This window comes from Thalassophryne amazonica, chromosome 5 (assembly GCF_902500255.1).
Source record: "Thalassophryne amazonica chromosome 5, fThaAma1.1, whole genome shotgun sequence".
NCBI lineage: Eukaryota > Metazoa > Chordata > Actinopteri > Batrachoidiformes > Batrachoididae > Thalassophryne > Thalassophryne amazonica.
In genome coordinates, this window is record NC_047107.1 from 93,463,730 (window position 1) to 93,484,968 (window position 21,239).

General features: G+C 39.9%; 1 protein-coding gene across 1 annotated transcript in view; it reads right to left on the reverse strand.

The window, feature by feature from the left end:
* The window catches only part of scarf2 (scavenger receptor class F, member 2), a 67,973-nt gene that overhangs the window by 45,992 nt on the left and 742 nt on the right, over window positions 1–21,239 (reverse strand). Inside the window, exons 2-8 of the mRNA XM_034170901.1 lie at window positions 15,862–15,871; window positions 7,775–7,823; window positions 7,586–7,687; window positions 6,880–7,399; window positions 3,890–4,108; window positions 1,503–1,631; window positions 1,098–1,201 (exon numbers count right to left, since the gene is read on the reverse strand). Coding sequence (XP_034026792.1) covers window positions 1,098–1,201; window positions 1,503–1,631; window positions 3,890–4,108; window positions 6,880–7,399; window positions 7,586–7,687; window positions 7,775–7,823; window positions 15,862–15,871 — 1,133 coding nt within the window. The remainder of the gene's footprint in view (window positions 1–1,097; window positions 1,202–1,502; window positions 1,632–3,889; window positions 4,109–6,879; window positions 7,400–7,585; window positions 7,688–7,774; window positions 7,824–15,861; window positions 15,872–21,239) is intronic.

A 21,239-nucleotide genomic window follows, 5' to 3' on the forward strand; every position in this document is an offset into this window, starting at 1 on the left:
ACCCAGGACTAGGTGGAGAGATTATATCTCCACACTGGCCTGGGAATGCCTTGGGCTCGCCCAGTCAGTGGTGGTCAATGTGGCATGGGAAAGGGAAGTCTGGAGTCCCCCGCTGGAGCTGTTGCCCCTGGGACCAGATCCTGGATAAGCGGTTGAAGATGAGTGAGTGAGTGTTCACGCGAATCCACTTTCTACGAGGGTTAGATATGTAAAAACAGCAGCTGTCACAGCTCAAATGAGATAACATTACAATCCCATGGTCTACAAATATAGAGAGGTGGGAGGACGACATGAAGAAGTGGCCTAAAATAATATACGGTAGCATTTTTAACTCCTTTCTTAGCTCTCGCTCCGCACGGGAGGCAGTGAACAGTCTGAAAAGCTCTGAGGCATATGAGGACCTGCACAGTCATAAGGTCGGTCCCGTTCTGTTAAAAGAGGTCTTGGGACACAACTTATTTACCTTAAGGCAAACGTAGAGGCCAGCAGAAGCCTTAAAGTCCCCAATCACCCTGATCACCTATTAGAGTGAAATCAGCTCGACCGTCTTGTCAAATCACATTTTTCAGCTCCAGTAAGAGTTATTCACAGCATGATAGAGTTGATTTTAATCTGTTATAGAATGAGTATATTTAACTCTATTTGGACTGGGACCAAATGTTATCCTAGCGGAGTATATTTTACTCTGCAAAATTTACTGTGTATTGCATCACACCAAATTGAATCATTCCAGAATAAAGACTATTGTCCCTGTGGTGTCCTTGAAGTGCTGTAGCCCATGTGTCCAGATATGTGTCAGATGGTTGTATAAGAAGATGCACACCTCTAATCTTTAAGTTATAGCGGGGACAATGGAATTAGTGTGTATGGCATGGTGCAGGGGTGGGTGTGATGGTGACTCCAGCTCATCATGTTGGTCAACCATCGACGATGGAAACATCCACCACCTGGCCAACCTTCAGTGAAGCAGGTCTGATTCTTTCTGTAAGTGTAATATCTGGGTTTTATTGTGTGTATCTGGGATGACATTATTTTATTTCAATCATCATAACCATAAAACTTTAGCTCTCTTTTTCAAAGTAGGATATGTTTCTTACGGAGATAGCAGGCGCCAGACACGGGATCACAGTTCTGGTCGTGACAAGAGCAGGTCTGGTTGCAATTCACTCCGTACTGTCCGGGGTGACAAGTCATATTACAGCTTCAAAACAGAGAAGACAAAAAAACAGAAGGTGGTGATTTTTTTTTCCCCCCCCCAAAAAAAAAAAAAAAAAAAAAAAAAAGATGTTTTTCCCTTTAAAGGAAGTGACATTATTCTTTCTCATAAAATTCCTTCTCTTTTTAAGTTTCTTTTTGAGCACTGGTAAAACTGCCTAAAGACACAATTGCACACCGTTAGTCCCAAGATGTAGAAATGTGTGAAAATAATAAAGGCATCAGGCACTTTCACTGCCAAGGGCATAAATATGACTTTTGTGTCTATTAGAGTTGTTATGACTTACTATGTCCCATAAAATCCCGGGTCACACAGACACTCTCCTGTGACAACGTGACAGATGCCATTAAAACAATGACTGCAGTTATTCTCACAGTTCTCGCCATACGTGCCGTTGGGGCAGCGCACCTCACACCTGTCGCACACAGAGGGAACACCATGAATACTAACGCGCCTACAACATTACCCTACTTTAGAAAATGGCACGATACAAGAAATAATGAAGCATCAAGGGAAAGGAGAGATGAAGTTGCAGTAAAATAACAACAAGGTGTAGTCGCTTTTAAGATTTACACAAAATTGACAAGATTTACTTGGTGCGGAAATCCAATTTTTATAAAATACCTTTTTTTGTTACAGGTGATTTTGTTCCTGCTAAAGTATGCATTTGAGATGATTACCGTGGCAAATATTGTGAATTTGCATCATGAGATTTTGCAGAGAATATGGAGAAGGAAATGCACATGCACATGCAGGATTTGATGAAAACTGGGCACTCAGATTTCCAACTTATACCCCTGTTACACCTTGATGATTTAGCCAGTGTATGCCGACTGTATTAAAACGCTGGGCATATGTCTAATAAGTTATGGGTACGTTTTTGTTTTGTTTTTTGTTTTTTTAATAAGAGCACGTTGAAGCACGCTGATATACAACATAATACAATGAGCACCTCGAAAAATTTTGGGCATGCTTAAAATTTTCGACGGATGCCAGCGTAGGACTCATACGTCCTGCACTTGCAGGACATACGTTGCAGGTAAGTTATGCGATTGTTGACACTTCTTGTAATTTACTCATAAGTCAAAATATGTCCATTCATGCTGCCCATTGATTAGCTGAAAGCTTTTCTCCTCAGGCAAACAGACTGGTTTTAATATTTGAAACATTCACACATGGAGTAAATATAAAGTCTTAATCTTTCAGTTGGATTCATCATCACATCCTGACGAAAGCTTGTCCACATAAAGCGTCCTGATTTTGGAAAGCGGCGTCTGAAAATCCTTCTCGGGCCTGGGAATGTAGTGTTTTAAAGCAAGTCCTTCGGTGGTTTTCTGCTCCAGGTGCGTTTCTAAGCTGAGGATGCAGGTGTCACAGCCTGGCCGGTCCCCCTGTGTGGTCTGATTGGTCCCCCCGTCTGACTGATCACAGTCACAGGGGAACTGATAAATCCACAACCGACGCTTAAAAGTTTAAATTGTCACAGCGCTTCATTCATTCACGGCAGCATTTACCACAGCCATCACTCGACTCATCAGCATTCTGCAAGCAATGAAAATAATGATCCACCAAAACAAAAATAAAATAAAATGATGTTAAATTACTCAGTTTTGCCTCCTTGTGGAACAGAGATGCTGCGTGACAACATACGCTCGCTGGATGACATGCTCATCAATGTTCAAGAGTTCCATCTGCCAAACAAAAGGGTTCTGTAGAAATGCAAAACAAGGCCGACTTAACCGTTCTGACCCGCACTACACCGTGCATTACCAACCAGAACCACTCAGTGGGAACAGGACTGTCAGCATATGTTGGATAAATCGTCAAGTTGTGACAGCGGCATCATTTATTCGATGTACGCACGCATATGCCAGCATTTTTAATATGGTCGTTATACGCTGGCTAAATTGTCAAGGTGTGACAGGGCCTTTATGAACAAAAATTCAGCAAATAAAGCCGTGACAAAATGCTAAGTGTTTAACTAACATTAGTATTGGCAACTAACACAACAGACCTGTGTGAATGGTGCCTTAACATGTCCGACGGATATCCAGCAAAACATCTGTGTTAAATATTTCCAAATTTTATCCAGGGTTCTTCCAAATGGGTTCTCTGGAGGCCTACGTTTATTAGCTGTATCTGCCAATAGGCAGGTTTCCATTACCCTTAAAATGTGCAATTTTAAGTCGCAACTTGACAATGTGCTTCATGGAACCACATGTATTTGAAAAAAATGCACATTGGAAAAAAGGGTTTTACGCTTGCATGATGTGGTTTTTCAAGCAATTAAAAACAAAAAACATAAATATGATGGATGATTCATTTTTGGTTAAGTTTCTGGTACTTTCAACCACAACTGATGGTCTACCACATTTCTTTGGCTTCATGAAGCAAACACTACATTATGTGGCATAGTAGTGCAATTTGACACCCCCTGCCCCCCTCTCCCCAATGGCATACTGGGAAATTAAGTTTCTCAGTGTGTCATGGCGTCTTCACTGTATTTTAACCCACGTGGGTCAAAATCCAACAAAATTAGTATAATGATGCAGAAGAAAATCCTTTTTATGACTTAAATGATAATAAATAAAAGGGGACTACACCTTTAAATATGTTCCATTTTTGTGAGGTTTTTGTTTCATGTACTGTACCAAGTTTGTGTGTGTTTCCTACCTGTCCCCAATCCAGCCAGGGTTACAGTGCAAGCACTTCCCCTGAATGGGGTCACAGTGGTGGCCATCTTTACAGATGGGACACACTTCCTGACAGTTTTCACCAAAAAAGCCTTTGGAGCAGAGCTGATCACACCGGGTCCCATTCCAGCCCCTCTCGCAAGTGATGCAGCGTCCCTCTGTCACCTTACATGGCTGCTGGCCCTTGCAGTGACCACACCTGGGGGTCAGTCACAAGACACGACAAAACAAGTTTGACTTCCCTTGTTTGCAGCTTCTATGATATATAATCAAGTTTTACGGGTGAACACATTCAAATCATGTAGTTTTAATATAACATGCCACAGCTTAAAATCTAACTTGCTCAGTGAACATAAAAGAATTATGGAAAGTATTACCACCCAAGTAAAATGCGTTAACGTAGCAAGAAACAATTTTGTTGAGTGACCTAAATGTAAATTTGTTGGGTCAACATGATGAATTTACGTTACTGTTACTTAATTACCTGGGTAAGGCCAACTAGATTTATAAAGATAAAAAAAAAAAAGGAGCAAGTCCCTTTGGTTGCTCACTTGTTTGCGCTTGGGGTCACCACAGCAAATCCAAGGTGGATCTGCATAAATTGTGCTAATCCAACTCAGCAAAGTTAAGTTGACATGTAACTGTATTATTTTAAAAGTAGTTATAAGCACTTACAGAGCAGGGGTGAGTGGCCAAGTGGTTAGTGCACTTGGTTTCAGTACAAAAGGTTCCCGGTTCAAACCCCGCCACATCCACATTTCTCCATGTAATGTGGAGTTGCATCAGGAAGGGCATCTGGTGTAAAACCAATTTAACATGCAGATCCACCTCGCATTTCCTGTGGCGATCCTGAGTGCAAACAAGGAAGCAGCTGAAGGGACTTACTTTTTATTTTTGTTACATTTACCATACAAATCTAGTTGGCCTAAATCATGGTAATTGAGTAACAGTAATGCAAATTCATCATGATGACCCCCAAAAATTTATATTTAGGTCTACATTTACCTTTTCAAATCTAGTTGGCCTGAACCATGGAAATTAGGTAACAGGAATGCAAATTCATCATGTTGACCCAACACATTTACACTTACGTCAGTCAACAAAATTGTTTGTGGCTAGGTTAACACATTTTACTTGGGTGGAAATACTTAACATAATTTTTTTATGTTCCCTGAGCAAGTTATTTATTTTTTTTATGTAGTTGTGGGAAGCAAAAGATTAATGTGTGACAAAGTTCAGTGTCTGCAGCAGTGTGTGGATTACCACAATTCTCGATTACAATTGTCGGTATTCAGTAAAGTTATTTACCTACGGGGAAATAAAGCCAAATGGTGATTGTTTGAAAATCTCAGAAGTAGGGATTTTTTTTTTTGCCCCCTGCCATCATCTGTGCTTCATCCCAGTAAATTTAAAAAGTGGAATATATATATATATATATATATATATATATATATATATATATATATATATATATATATATATATATATATATATATATATATATATATATATATATATATATACACACATACACACATACACATACACATACAGTTAATTTACAGTATTGTACAAATTTATGTACATATAACAAACCTAACATTTATAAATAATAAATATTAAATATATATTAATATAAATATTAAAATCTGATAAATTGCTATTTTTTAAATAAATCAACAAAAAATAATAAAAATATATGTCCACTTTTCATTGTTAAAAATACAAAACATCTTTCAAGTAATGTCTTGAAATTTATAAGAAAATCCATTTGTATTCAGTGAAGTTAAATCACTTTATCATCAAGTACTCAACTATCTTTGTGTTGTCATGTGCTCAGCAGAATACAAACAAAGCAAAAAAAGAGAAGGATGTAACTTAATTATTAATCAGTATAGTTTATCAAATAAAAAGAAAAAAAAAATCACATTTGAGTGGGGGAAAAACAAACAAAAAACCCAAAATACAATTGAAATTCAAGAATCACAAACTTTTGCACAAGAAGCATATTCATACATTTGGTGGATTTTAAAATAACTTTAGTGAGTGAGTATCAGCACGTCTTTGTGTTGTCATGTACAGGACATTATATATACAAAGGAAACCACATATTTAAAATCAAATTTGTAACTCGAAAATTCATTATTTTTCGTAATGAAATTTCGAGAAAAAAAACCTTCCATTTCCCAGAAATGTTTGGAATGTTCAATTTATTTATTTGTTAAAACACACTGTTTTTTTTTTTTTTTGGTGGGGGGGGGGGGGCCTAAAATATTTTTTGGGGGGGGTGTAAAATATTTGAACCGCAATTAATTGATTTGCCATCATTTGACATTTTGTAATGTGAATCGTAGTTAATCATCAACAGTTAATCATAGAATCCCTCCTTTAATTAGATGTTATTTGTAGTTATTAATTTGTTGTTTTTAGTAGCCATACTGTGCTCTTATTGTTGTGTTTTATATTAGTCTCATGCCATTTTTTATTGCTGTGTGCACAGTCGTGGCTCATGAGAAACAATATTCCATTTTGCCATAGTCTGTACATGGCTGAATGACAAAGTTCAGCTGTGCTAAGTTGAATAATAGATTATATCCTTCATTTTCAATTTGCTCTAATAATCCATTGTACAATGGAAACTCTGTTCTTGGTTTCTCTGTGTTGTGTGAGAGCAGCGTAGTTTGAAGAAGGAAAAACACTTGATCTGAATTGTTTTTGCATGTTGGCTCACGCTAATACAATGAAGCCAATTCCATTTCCCGAATCTCACTTTCCTATTGCTCCATTGAGCAATAAGTTGAGGTATTTTAAGGGTTATCAGCTGCAGCATACATCACATCTCATTTCCTATCAAAACCACACATTACATAGATCAGACTAGGGAAGTGAATGTTTGGCATCTGTGAAACTGCACGTTTCCTGTTTTATTGAACTGGTACATTTGCTCCCTCCCAGGTTTTCACCCCTCACCTGTTCCTGCAGTTTTGCCCATAAAACCCAGCAGGACATGGTTCTCTGCAGAACTTCCCACGGTACCCTGGTGTGCAGGTGCACGAGCCGTCAGCCTGGTTGCATTTGCCATGAATGCACTGACAGTATCGCTCACATCTGGGACCCCACAGCCTCTCCCGACACTGGCAGCGTCCCGTGAACTGGTCACACGGAGAGTTGTTACAGTTACACTGGATACCACAGTTCCTCCCAGTCCAACCGGGGCTGCACAGGCACCGTCCCGTCATTGCGTCACACACAGAGTTGATGCTGCAGTAGCAATTATTGTTGCACTGGGGGCCCCAAACACCAGGATGGCACGTGCATTTGCCCGTGTCTTGATCACACTTGCCCTTTTGGCATAAGCACACATTCTCGCAGTTTTGTCCCCAGCGATTGTGGTTGCAGGTACACTTGCCGGTCAAGTCATCGCACTGTCCGTTGGGGTAACAGTTACATTTTCCCTTGCAGTCAGGGCCCCAAAACTGGGCAGGGCACTCTATAATGACAACACAGGCAGAACATCTTATGAAAACTTTTTCATTTAATTTGGAAAATACAGACTGACATTTTTAGTGAGATCTAATGTTTAAATTGACAAAGATAAACTCGTTTATTCATTCAACTTTTACATCATCTGACTTGACAGACAAAACAGAAAGAAAACAACAAAAAAAACCCTTACTTGTGTCACAGCTAGCTCCAAAATATCCATGACGACAGCGACATTCATTAGGCCTGACACACACCTCATTATCATTGCAGGTGAAATTGCCTTCACAGAGAGCTGGGGTACACAAAAACATGCCAAAATTATTCAGTCCTGTTGCACACGGAACAAAATGACATGCATTAAGCGTTGTGGTGCACGTACGTGTCAGGCATTCATCCCCTAGCTGCCCCCATCCGCTGCAGCACGTAAACTCGTCAAACTGAAAAAGAAGTGTAGATATGGAAACAATAAGGTATGAGGCTCACATAGTGTAAAACAAACACTGAAGCTGTGTATTTATTTCAACTGCAGCTCTGTCCTGAAGGCCCAGTATCTGCAGAGCAGGGAGACAGACATTCTGGTACTCACTGGCTTTAATTCATTCTGATTTGAGCCAGACAGTGTAGGTTATGACCAATGCTTGCTGAAGTCATGTGACAGGATTGTGAAGAAGATGAATTATATGTAGACACAATCCAATAACTAGGAGCAGTGGGAAGCCAAAGTCCGGCACCCGGAGACCAACTCCAAATCTCTACACTCTTCTTTCATAAAGGGCAAAGAACAGAGCATGACCCGAATGTGCACATTTTGATGATGGGAGGAAATTGGAGTGTAGACATGAGGAGAACACACAAACTCCACACATAGTGCAGCAGATAAGAGAATATTTAGAGCAGAATCCTGCAAATGGTGAAACAAGCATCAAATTTGGCACAAATACTCCTTAGATGTTACTCTTTTGAAATAACCGATTGGCCACCTGAATATTCAATAGGTAGCCAGATAGGGGCCAATTGAAGAATTACACAGGGGTCAAAATTAAAAGATGCTCCAATCATATTGAAAACTATACCACATTATTTGCTTGATCATAAAGATTCCAAAAAGGTATAGTTTGGACTATCTGTGACTGAATGTTATGGAGTTATGGGCTAAAAACAGCAAAAATGTTGACAAAGGTCAGTTTCAGTTTGTACATGGGTCAAAAGTTAAAGTTCCCCAATTTGAGTAAAAAGTGATTCAAATTATTAGTTGAGTTTAACAGAGTTTTAAAAAGGAATAGTTAAGACCATGTGTCATGCTTAGTTATCATGTTACAGGTTGACATATGTGACATGTCATAGAATCCAATAGACGTTGACCTTATTTGACCTTTACTTTGGAGACCAAGCATTCAACACTGTCAAAACTATTCCATTTATTAATCCTATTAGCTCAACCAATAATTTGCATCACTTTTTACCAAAATTGGGGCAACTTTAACTTTTGACCCACTGAAACTGACCTTTATCACCATAACATTCTGTCAGAGATAGTCCAAACTATACCTTTTTGGAATCTTTGTGATCACACAAATAATGCAGCGTAGTTTCATTTTGACTGGAGCATTTTTTAATTTTGACCCCTGTGTAATTCTTCAGTTGACCCCTACCTGACCACCGATTGAAAATTCAGGTGGCCAGTCAGTTTTTTTCAAAAGTGTAATGTCTAAGGTGTGTTTGTGCCAAATTTGATGATTTTATCACCATTTGAAGGATTGTTTCAGTTATCTGCTGCACTAACAGTAAAATTGAACCCCAGACCTTCTCTCTGTGAGGCGATAGTGCTAACCACTGAACCAAAGTCCTTGGTTGAACTTATCTCAAATATCTTGAATCTGGGATTATTTGGTGTTGAACAATGGTGCCGCAAAAGCCTATTTCTGTAGGTTTACCTGGCTCTGGTTGATGCCCTCTGAATTCACATGAGAGGGTTGTGAGGTGAACTTATATCGCAAATGTCTTGGGTCTGTCACAATTTGCTGTTGATTGATCACATGGTGAGGGCCACAAATGCATGTACATGTGTAAAAAAACTCTCATATTTGAATTAACTGACCCTGATTTGACCCCACACAATGTAGATGTGTTTGTCTTCATTCTAAATCTATTTGAGGTACAATGCAATACTTTGAAAAGTTTGCTGAAAGCAGCAAAACTAATCTACTGGCAGTAAATCTTTGAGAAAATTGATAGTACTGAGTGTTGCATTGTCATCAAATGTCTAATTTTTAAATAATGCCTGTGCAAATCCACTATGGTTGGTACACTGGGAGATGATGTTGCACCATGTACAACTATGACATGTGGGCAGTGGATTTCAAGAGTGAAAGCCTTGAAGATGATCCAGTATTTGGGTGAACTTCATTTGCCTCCACACAAACACTGTGTGCATCACATACTGATGAAGATAGATGACTGTTTTCAACATAGTTACTACAAAATTTAATTTAATTTAGCGCCAAATCACAAGGTTGCCTCAAGGTGCTTCACACAAGTAAGGTTTAACCTTACCGACCCCCAGAGCAGCAGTGGTAAGGAAAAACTCCCCTGAGGAAGAAAACGCAAGCAGACCAGACTCAAAGGGGTGACCCTCTACTTGGGCCATGCTACAGACACAAATTACAAAATAATTCACAAAATTAATACACAGGAAATGTTGCCAGTGCACAGGATTGTTTCTGGAACAGATACCACACCCATCTCTGGATGGAGCCGCACCTCAAACAGAGAGAAAAGAATCAACATCAGAAAGACAACAAATACAGCGTAATTTGTCAGCATTACTCAACAAGAAAAACAGAAGAAATACTAAGGTGATCGCCGGCCACTAGCCTGAAGCTTCACTAAAGGACCCAGTAATTAGATAAAGTTGAGGCAGCGGCACAAAATTAAGCTCAAAAGTGAAATCAATGTGCTGCAACAAGTGCTATGACTGGATCACTTGAGTAAGTAAGTAAGTAAATTTTATTTATATAGCGCCTTTCACAGACAGGTTACAAAGCGCTTCACAGGTTAAAATACCATAAAAAAAAATAATAAAACATACATAAAACAAAGGACAAGGTTAACAATTGGTCAGTTCTGAAAAGCCTTATTAAAGAGAAGAGTCTTCAAATGCTTCTTAAAAGTCTCAGCACATTCCAGTGAGCGCAGGAAAAGTGGCAATTTGTTCCAGAGATGAGGAGCTGTGGCTTTAAAAGATCTGTCACCTCGGTTTTAAAGCAGGTTCTTGGAACCATCAGCAGGTTCTGACCTGAAGACCTGAGACTACGGGCAGAGGTACAAGGCTGAATCACTCAACAAAAATATAAACGCAACACTTTCGGTTTTGCTCTCATTTTGTATGCGATGAACTCAAAGATCTAAAACTTTTTCCACATATACAATATCACCATTTCTCTCAAATATTGTTCACAAACCAGTCTAAATCTGTGATAGTGAGCACTTCTCCTTTGCTGAGATAATCCATCCCACCTCACAGGTGTGCCATATCAAGATGCTGATTAGACACCATGATTAGTGCACAGGTGTGCCTTAGACTGCCCACAATAAAAGGCCACTCTGAAAGGTGCAGTTTTATCACACAGCACAATGCCACAGATGTCGCAAGATTTGAGGGAGCGTGCAATTGGCATGCTGACAGCAGGAATGTCAACCAGAGCTGTTGCTCATGTATTGAATGTTCATTTCTCTACCATAAGCCGTCTCCAAAGGCGTTTCAGAGAATTTGGCAGTACATCCAACCAGCCTCACAACCGCAGACCACGTGTAACCACACCAGCCCAGGACCTCCACATCCAGCATGTTCACCTCCAAGATCATCTGAGACCAGCCACTAAGACAGCTGCTGGAACAATCGGTTTGCATAACCAAAGAATTTCTGCACAAACTGTCAGAAACCGTCTCAGGGAAGCTCATCTGCATGCTCGTTGTCTTCATCGGGGTCTCGACCTGACTCCAGTTCGTCGTCGTAACCGACTTGAGTGGGCAAATGCTCACATTCGCTGCCGTTTGGCACGTTGGAGAGGTGTTCCCTTCACGGATGATGCAAAGGAGATGTGTTGCACTGCATGAGGCAAATGGTGGTCACACCAGATACTGACTGGTATCCCCCCCCAATAAAACAAAACTGCACCTTTCAGAGTGGCCTTTTATTGTGAGCAGTCTAAGGCACACCTGTGCACTAATCATGGTGTCTAATCAGCATCTTGGTATGGCACACCTGTGAGGTGGGATGGATTATCTCAGCAAAGGAGAAGTGCTCACTATCACAGATTTAGACTGGTTTGTGCACAGTATTTGACGGAAATGGTGATATTGTGTATGTGGAAAAAGTTTTAGATCGTTGAGTTAATCTCATTCAAAATGGGAGCAAAACCAAAAGTGTTGCGTTTATATTTTTGTTGAGTATATATCTGGGAGCCTGACAATGAAGGGCTCAGAACATCAGGACCAAGATTTTAAAAGTGAGTCTAGACTCAACTGGGAGCCAATGGAGAGACTTTAGGACAGGGATAATATGAGCTCTCCTATTTGTACGAGTCAACAGCCTCACAGCAGAGTTTTGGACGTACTGTAGCCGGTTAAGGTCTTTTCTACTAAGGCAGGTAAACAGGCTGTTACAGTAGTCCAATCGTGAGGAGATAAAGGCGTGGATGATTGTCTCCAGCTCATGGCAAGATACCACCTGTCACAGCTTGGCGATATTCCGCAAGTGAAAAAAACAATTTCCAATTAATTTATTACAATGCTCAGAAAGAGACGTTACTTCATCAAAAATGACTCCGAGATTCCGCAGACTTGTCTTAACTGATGAGCCCAAGTCACCCAACTGCTGCTTGATGCTGGGAATGGCATCATCAGGGGCAACAACAAGTGTCTCAGTTTTCTCGGAGTTTAATTGAAGGCTATTTCCATTCAGCCACTTGAGAAGCTGAGCGAGAAAATTGGAGTGTCTGTTTTTGCAATAATCTTGGATCAAGATTAAGATAAAGGATTTCAGTGACTTCATGGGCTCAAGCCATCAGAAGTGTATCTGTATGCGGTCAAAGTGGTGAACATGTAGAGTCATTCCCCAAACAAGGCAGGAATATTCATGGTCTTTGGCCTTTAAGATTGGGAGCCACACGGAAGAGTTTATGGAGTCAGGAATTCACTGGTCTGAGGTGTTTGTTGATGCTGGTATCTTTGCAAGAAAATAAGGGTTAAACTCTTTAGGGTCCTGATCCTTTCTGTCTTACTGTACGGTTCTGAGACTTGGACGTTAACCACTGACCTCAGGCAATGACTAGATGGCTTCAGGACTTTCATTCACACGTCATTCCACTGGAATGACGTGTGTCAACCCAGGGGTTATACTTCGATGAGGAGTATCACTTGCATTGTGAGGGAAAGTCAGGTCTGAGTTTTTGCCCTTGTGCCAAGTGTCATGTCTTGAATGTGAGGCATAAAGCACTTTGTGTGTCTGATGCAGATGGAAAAGCTATATAAATGCAGTCCATTTACCATTTACTTAGGTGGTTGCCATCCAAGACCCAAGACAGTTTTGTGATGTCGTGGATGTGCCAATGCACACCAGTGTATGCTACCAGACCTGACCTAATCTGAACATCAAAAAAACAAAACAACAAACCAAAGGTTCCTCTTGTGCACCCTGTGTTTTCACAAGAGAGGAGCACCAGACTGATCATGTCAACGCAGACATGTTATGAAGCTGACTTCATCAAATTTTTTCCAATCCAGAATGTGGTCACTCACTCACTCATCTTCAACCGCTTATCCGGGATCAGGTTGCAGGACAACAGCTCTAGCAGGGAACCCAAGACTTCCTTTTCTCGTGCCACATTGACCACCTCAGACTGAGGGATCCCGAGGCGTTCCCAGGCCAGTGTGGAGATATAATCTCTCCACCTAGTCCTGGGTCGTCCCCGACGTATCCTCCCAGATGGACGTGCCTGGAACAACTTCCTAGGGAGGGGCCCAGGGGGCATCCTTACCAGATGCCTGAACCACCTCAGCTGGCTCCTTTCACTGCAAAGGAGCATTAACTCTACTCCGAGCTCCGCATGGATGACCGAACTTCTCACACTATATCTAAGGGAGACACCAGCTACCCTCCTAAGGAAGCCCATTTTGGCTGCTTGCATCCGTGATCTAGTTCTTTCAGTCATGACCGAACCCTCATTCCATAGGTGAGAGTAGGAATGACGACTGACCAGTAGATCAAGAGCTTCACCTTTTGGCTCAGCTCCCTTTTCCTCACAACAGTACGGTAGAACAAATGCAATACCGCCCTGCTGCGCTGATTCTCCGGCCAATCTCATGCTCCATTGTTCCCTCACTCATGAACAAGACCCCGAGGTACTTGAACCCAGAATGTGCATTAAGTTTTAATACTTTGAGAAATCACTAAAGTAAAAGGTCAAAGCTGTTTTGTGTCTTGGGAAAGTGATGGCATTGGTTCTGAGGATGCATAAGGAATTGCATTTGCAAACTACTTTCCCAACCATCAGACTGTAAGTACTGAAGTACTGTGCTAAACTGCTGAAGCAGCATCAAGGGACTATCATGACCACATGTCTGGGAAACCTGACAAAATGTGTCATATTTCATCAGGACTACGCCTCATCCTTACAAATGTACATTGTAGAACTGCGACTTTGAGTTCAAGCAACACCCAACATGTTCTCCAGAAATAGCCTGATTGGACACCTATCTGTTCCCCAAACAAACAATTGACTGTTGAGCATTTTGTAGATGATAACAACATCATATCAGTTGTGGAGGACTTTTTGATGATCACGAGGACATCTTCTAATATCAAATAAAATTGTTCCAGAAAGGGCAACACTGTTAGGCTCAAAACAACTCTCCACCCCTCAGTCTGATTCTAGTCCAGTTTAGAACTGGAACTTGGAGAAAGCAGAACAGGAACTGTGTGGAAATACTTTGTGGTTTGATTTTCAGCAATGTTTGAATTCTGTGGAGAAAGCACGGGTGCATCTCGTCTTCATCCCACGTCTCTGACCTCGGGTCATGCCCTGCAACACGTCAGCTCACCACAAAGCATTTGAAGAGAGCAGTTTTATTGTTAGTCAAAGAGCAGAGATCACTGCTGTTATTTATCCTGCCAGAAGAGGCGTGTGTTCGAGATAACAGATCTGACCTCAGGATGCGTTTACTTATTGTGAAATGCTCACTTAAAATAAGATTTGTATAACTTTGCTCATGTAGGGCACTGGACTCCAACTTTGGATGAAGACCAGTCAACATATATGGAGTAGATCCGTACCGACCTTTGATACCAAACCAGTCCATGTCAGCCCCAAACAATAACTACTGCATTCAAATTAAAGCTGTATTCTTGTTTTCATCTGCAAAAACGAATTCAAGAAATGGCACTGAAAACACCAAACATTTCCTTCTTTATTTATTTTTAACACTTTCTTTATGGACGACAGTGGATATAGAACAGGGGTGGGCAACGAGGGCCAAGGCAGTGCAGGTTTTCATTGCAACCAGTCAACTCAGCAGGTGGGTTGTTGTTGAGCTTCTCCTCTGAACATAAACACCTGATAGTCAATGAAATCACCTGCTGAGACACCTGATCTTTAATGAAATCACCTGCTGAGGTGATTGGTAGAAAGGAAAACCTGCAGTGTTTCGGCCCTTCATGGCACGATTGCCCACCCCTGATATAGAAAGTCTACACACCCTTGAATTTATATTTTAATTTCTTTACACCATTTTAGAAAAATAAATGGAATTCAGGCCTTTGCATATTAAACTGTCTAAAATTACTTTCTTTAAACTTAAACTGAAAACAAATCTCCGTGACTTGAAATAAATTAAATAAAAATATCAGGACCAAAATAATAGGTTGCACAAAAAATGACAGTTCAATTTATTGTCATTCTTATAAAGGCAACAAAAGAGCACAGCACCTCCCAGATCCATACTGCAATACTAAAAAAACAAAAAAAAAAAAAACAATAAATAATATAATAAGCTGTCATAAAATCATAATTCAATTCAATAAAACAGTCAGATTCTGTGGAGATTTTCAAGTCCAGACTAAAGACGCACTTATTTTCCCTTTCATATGGCTAGCATACTGCTAGTTTCGTTTTACGCTTTTTACTCTTTTAATTAATTTATTAGTAATTGAAGCGGGCTGCAGCCTCAACTTTACCTAAATTCTGGGTCTTTTTGTGAAGTTTAGGGCTAGCGGCGATCACCTTAGTATTTCTTCTGTTTTTCTTGTTGTTTAATGCTGTCAAATTATACAGTATTTTTTGTCTTTCTGATGCCCAATTCTGTTTTTTTTTCTCTCTGTTTAAGGTGTAGTTCCATCCAGAGATGGGAGTTGTATTCGTGCTGGCAATCCTCCTGTCCTGTGCGCCAATAGCATTTCTTGTATATCACCCCTGTGAGTCTGGTCTGCTTGAGGTTTCTTCCTCAAAGGGAGTTTTTCCTTACAACTGTTGCTCTGTGGGTTGGTAAGGTTAGACCTTACCTGTGTGAAGCGCTCTGAGGCAACTCTGTTGTGATTTGGCGCTATATAAAAGAAAATAAATTGAAATTGAAACTGGCCTTTTGTAATTCAGCTTTCTGTTAATCACCATTTTGTAAATCCTCACTTTTACAGTCAGATTTCCTTTTGACAAGTCATGAGATGGATATATGAACATTTCCAAGTCACTGAATATGTTGTGTACATGGTGTAGTACTGTATGGTTGTATGGCAAATGTGTTTGGATGAGGCACTTCTCAAAAACTGAGTGACAGTACAAAAAGCAGACAAGTGAGGAAAGCCACCAAGACAACCATGGCAACTCTAATAGCATTAAATTGTTCTCCAGCTGCAATTGGAGAAGCTGGGAACAGGCAACTGTTGCATTTTGCATCACCAGGTACACAACATCATGGTGGAGTGGAACAGAGAAAGAGTTTCCTGACTTGAAAGTTCAGCTACAGTTTGCCAGAAGGCACACTGGAGAGACAACAATGAAATCTTATTAATTTCCTTGGCAAACCATGGCAATGGACCTGGTGATACAACAGATAATATTTAGCCTATCCACAGTCTCTCAATCCCAGCAACTTAGGGGGGTCCAGGGGCATGGACATTTTGAAAACATGGTGCAGTTTGGTGCATTCTGAGAGCAGTTTGGTCATTTTTTCTTGGTTTAAAACACAGTGGTATTTGACTCTTATACGAGCGAAGCGACGCCGAGCGGTGCGAAGCTTGCTCATGTACAGGGAGTCCCAAACAGGAAGTGCCAAATTTTGAGTCCACAGTGAAACAGGAAATGTCAAATATCAAACACTTCCTGGATCAACACTTCCTGGATTGAAAAACGAAATCTCATGGAATCTCACAGGAATACACGTACAGTGGCAAGTTCACACTGAAACAGGAAGTGCCAAATTTTGAGTCCACAGTGAAGCAAGAAATGTCAAATCTTGAACACTTCCTGGATCCCACGAGATGAGATCTCGTGGGATATTGTGGGAATTGAGTGGTAAGTTGAGACTAAAACAGGAAATGCCAAATTTTGAGTCCACGGGGAAACAGGAAATGTCAAATGTTGAACACTTCCTGGCATGGGTGGAGCTAGAGCGGAGGCCAGGGTTGCACTGGATTCCCCTGAAATCTCACTGGAAACAGATGACTGACATGTCACGACACATGCAAAAAAAAAAAAAAAAAAAAAAAGATCTACATTCTAAAATCAGTGACACATATTGACTGCTAGGCCTCTCCTGTACAGTAGTGAGCGCTGTGTACCACAAAAAGTTCTAATCCACCTTAGTAGAAGAAGAAAATTGTTTGACTTAGATTTGAACTGAACACGTTGTTTGAACCATGGATTCCAAATGACACTAAAGTTATATTGGTGAGTAAACGGCCATATTTTATGCCAGAAATGAGGTCCAGGTTGTTAAAAGTGGTATTTCTCCTTTAATTCAAGTTGTCTTATATATGCGTGTGTCTCCAGTGATTTGTAAATGAGCAGGCAGCTGTTGATTCATAAGATATAACGTGAAGACGCTCACGCTGAAAGAAATACAGATAATTTACTCCTCCTCTGTTCTGTGTAAAACCTGTGTAACCTCTTAATTTTGCTATGTGAATGATTTATTTTTAAATAACCTCTTAATGTTGCTGTCTGAGTGACACACCAGTGACACAACTTTAGATAAATAAATAAATCCAAATTTATCTTCCTTAAACTGAAAGCAAATCTCTACAACTTCATATAAATTAATTACAATATACAATCCAGCTTCCTAATGAAGTGGTGTAGAGGAGGATTTTCTTAAAAAGAAGACCTGAAAGTTCAGCTACAATTTGCCAGAAAGTGCATCATTTGATGTTTTGGTGAAAGAAACTTTTGTATTTCTTCATAACTGATGTAAAATAAAGTCCAAGACATATTCAGTGACTTGGAAATGTTCATGTTTCCATCCCCTGACTTGTCTGAAGAAAACTGGCAATAAAACTGATTATTATTTACAGGTATTATCAAGTTTTAGAGATTTGCTTTCAGTTTGAGTTTGAGGATGATAATTTTAGAAATTTGTATTCGTTATTTTTTTGTATTTCTTGTATTTGAAATGGGATAAACAAAGTACAATGTGTGAAATACCATGTGTTCTAGTACCTTTGGAGGGCATAGTATCCTAACCTTATGATGAGTGCAAATGAGTGTGGTATTATTACTGTTATGTGTAAGAATGTTTTGGTTTTACTGTTGTTGCACTTTGTGTGAAATCATAGTCATATTGTATATCATATTGATATGACAATATTGAGATATGATAATTTGGCCATATTGTACAGCCCTACTGTCAACTACCTGAAAACTTTGAATATTAATTTACATCTACATTAAAAAATGCTTAAAATGGCAGGGGGTTAAGAGGGCTGTAATTCGGGGGGAAGCTGAAAGGTTTTAGCCATGCTAATGCTCCCCTGAAGCATTTGCTCAAAAAAAGTCTAAAGGACCTCAATGACATGGTGAGATGCTGAAGAGCTTCGCTTGTTCATGTCTGTGACATATACATATTACTGGAACAAAATATGGCTCAAGTCTTGATTTCATTCAAATTTATTTACTATCTTGTATGTATTGCCTATAATATGTTTCCACAAATGGACTGACTGTCTGCATTAATTGACTTTAATTCTGCTTTCATTGTTTTGATGCTTCCTTTATCAAATTCTAAGTGTATCTATAAAGCAAATCAATTACACCCTTTCTGCTTTCAGTAAATAATACACTTAAAGACATGATAACTATTGCCAATAAAAAGTTTTTTGCCACTTGTAAGTCATTTAAAACTGATGCAACAATTAATTAAAAAAGACCATCACCAGGTCAATATCACATATCAATACCAAATATCACCACCAGACCAATTAAACTCTCTGGTGATGGTGGCAGAGAAGAGAACACTGGACAAACTACTGGGCATTAGGGACGATGCCATTCACTCTCTGCACACCATCATCAGCAACCAGGGGAGCCTCTTCAGCCACAGATGGCTCTTTCCCAAGTGCAGGACCAACAGACTGAAAAACGTCTTTGTCCCTCCGGCCACCAGACTTTACAACTCCTCACTCAGGGGGAGGAGGAGTAACAGGAAGACAGAGGATGGGAATGAGAGGAACTGTAGTAGCCAGTTAACGAGTACTGAGCAGTATGTCGGGTATTTATATTGTGTATTTATATTGCAAACAGTTTTTCTTTCCCTTTTAATACTCTGTGTGTTTCTTACCCTGTGTACTGCTATACAATGCTGCTGGAACCTCAATTTCTAGATGGATTCAGCACACCATTTATTTTTTCTTCATGAATGAGGTAATTGAATTTCAAGACATATTCAGTGACTTGGAACTGTTCATGTATCTATCTCATGAGTTATCTGAAGAAAACTGGCTGTAAAAGTGATGATTTACTTGTGCAAAAATAAAGAGCTCCATTACTTATGCAACTCATCACTTTGACTTTATTTTTTTATTGAATTCATACGATGCTGGAAAGCTTAGTTTTCAGTTTGAATCTAAAAGGGGATTATTTTAGAATTTTTATTGTAGAGATACCTGATTTTTTTTCTTCAAATACCAACAAGAAATTAAAATTAGGAAAGGGTGTGGTACGAGAATGTAGAATGTCTCGTAGAATGTCGCCACTGTAGGTACTAGAAAACAAGGGCAACAACAGACAGCTGTGGCCTTTAACATAAATGTAAACTATATTCTTGGCTGTACAATGTGAGGGCACATACAGTAAAGGAAATGCTGATAAATCCTGATAATTGCTGAGCAATTTCCTTCTATTCATAAATTTAAAAATAAACCATAATGGACAAATGGGGAAATGAATGAATGAATACTGACTGGGCAGTGATATACGATTGCTCAATGAAGCAAAAGATGACACAGAATGGGCTAAAGCCTCGGTCCTGATGAGCAGAGATGCTGCTGAGTAACGTGTGGCTGCTGACAGAACATATTTTCACTTTTGCTCCAACAGCTGCAATTGCTGCCACACAATTTTCACCAGTTTAGTTTAAATGCTGACTTCAAAACATTGCATATACTTTTGTGCATACCAAGCATGGTCCCTCTGAAACTTTTTTATAGCACAGTTTAATTTTGGACATCTGGCAATTAAGCATAGGATTAATAGAGTCATTAAGTCAGTGGGTCTACAAACTCTCCACAGGTAACGCAGTGAAAATGACCATAACATCACAATGTGGGAGCAGCAGATGCCTTCGTGGCCACCAGGACGCTGTGATTAGGAACGGGCTTGGCAAGCAACTTGGCAGCTCTGTCTGTCTTTATTTTATGCCTCTGTACGTGCTGAAAAAGGCCAACATGGTTCCAAATATGAGGCTGACTGGTCCTCAGCTGAATCTATCAGAACAGAAAACTTGTCAGATTGAAAATGGACTTCTTGAATTTTCTGGAGACCCACAGACAGACAGACAGACAGACAGACAGATAGGTCACAGAAGGCTGGATGATGGATGGAAGACAGACAGGTCACAGATGGATGGATGGATGGATGGATGGATGGATGGATGGATGGATGGATGGATGGATGGATGGATGGAAGACAGACAGGTAACAGAAGGATGGATGGAAGTCAGACAGGCAACAGGATGGATGGAAGACAGACAGGCAACAGGATGGATAGATGGAAGAGAGACAGATACAGAAGGATGGATGAAGACAGGCAGACAGATATGGGAAAGATGCAGTGAAAATAGGAAACATGATATAAATATGTACATTGGTTGCACGATTAGACTTGTACATGATGATCAGAATGTACATATTTAAGCATGTATAGCCAACATTTTTTGTAGATGAACATCTGTAGATAGACTAATGCCCACAGAACATTAAACCTTGTCTAAACCGTTGACCGTTTTCTATCTATCTATATTGCCACGAATACTGACAAGGTCAAAAACAGCGCCCCCTATAGAGCGTTGCAAAGATGGCGCGTTGTAGATCGATCAGACTTCGTTACTACGAACATGTTAAAAAAGAAGCGATGCACAAGTTATAACGAAAAGAAGACGTATATAAAACATTCTGGAAGATTTTCTTTAAGCAGCTCACTAAAGTCTATACGTCATACAGCGGAGCTGCTATTCACATTATTACCGTAAAAAAAAAAAACGAACTTTGAATCAATTTCTCAAAAATTTTCAAATAAATCCACAGGATAGATTATAGCGCTTATAAATATTTTAAAGCAAGCTTCTAGCAGCCACAAAGG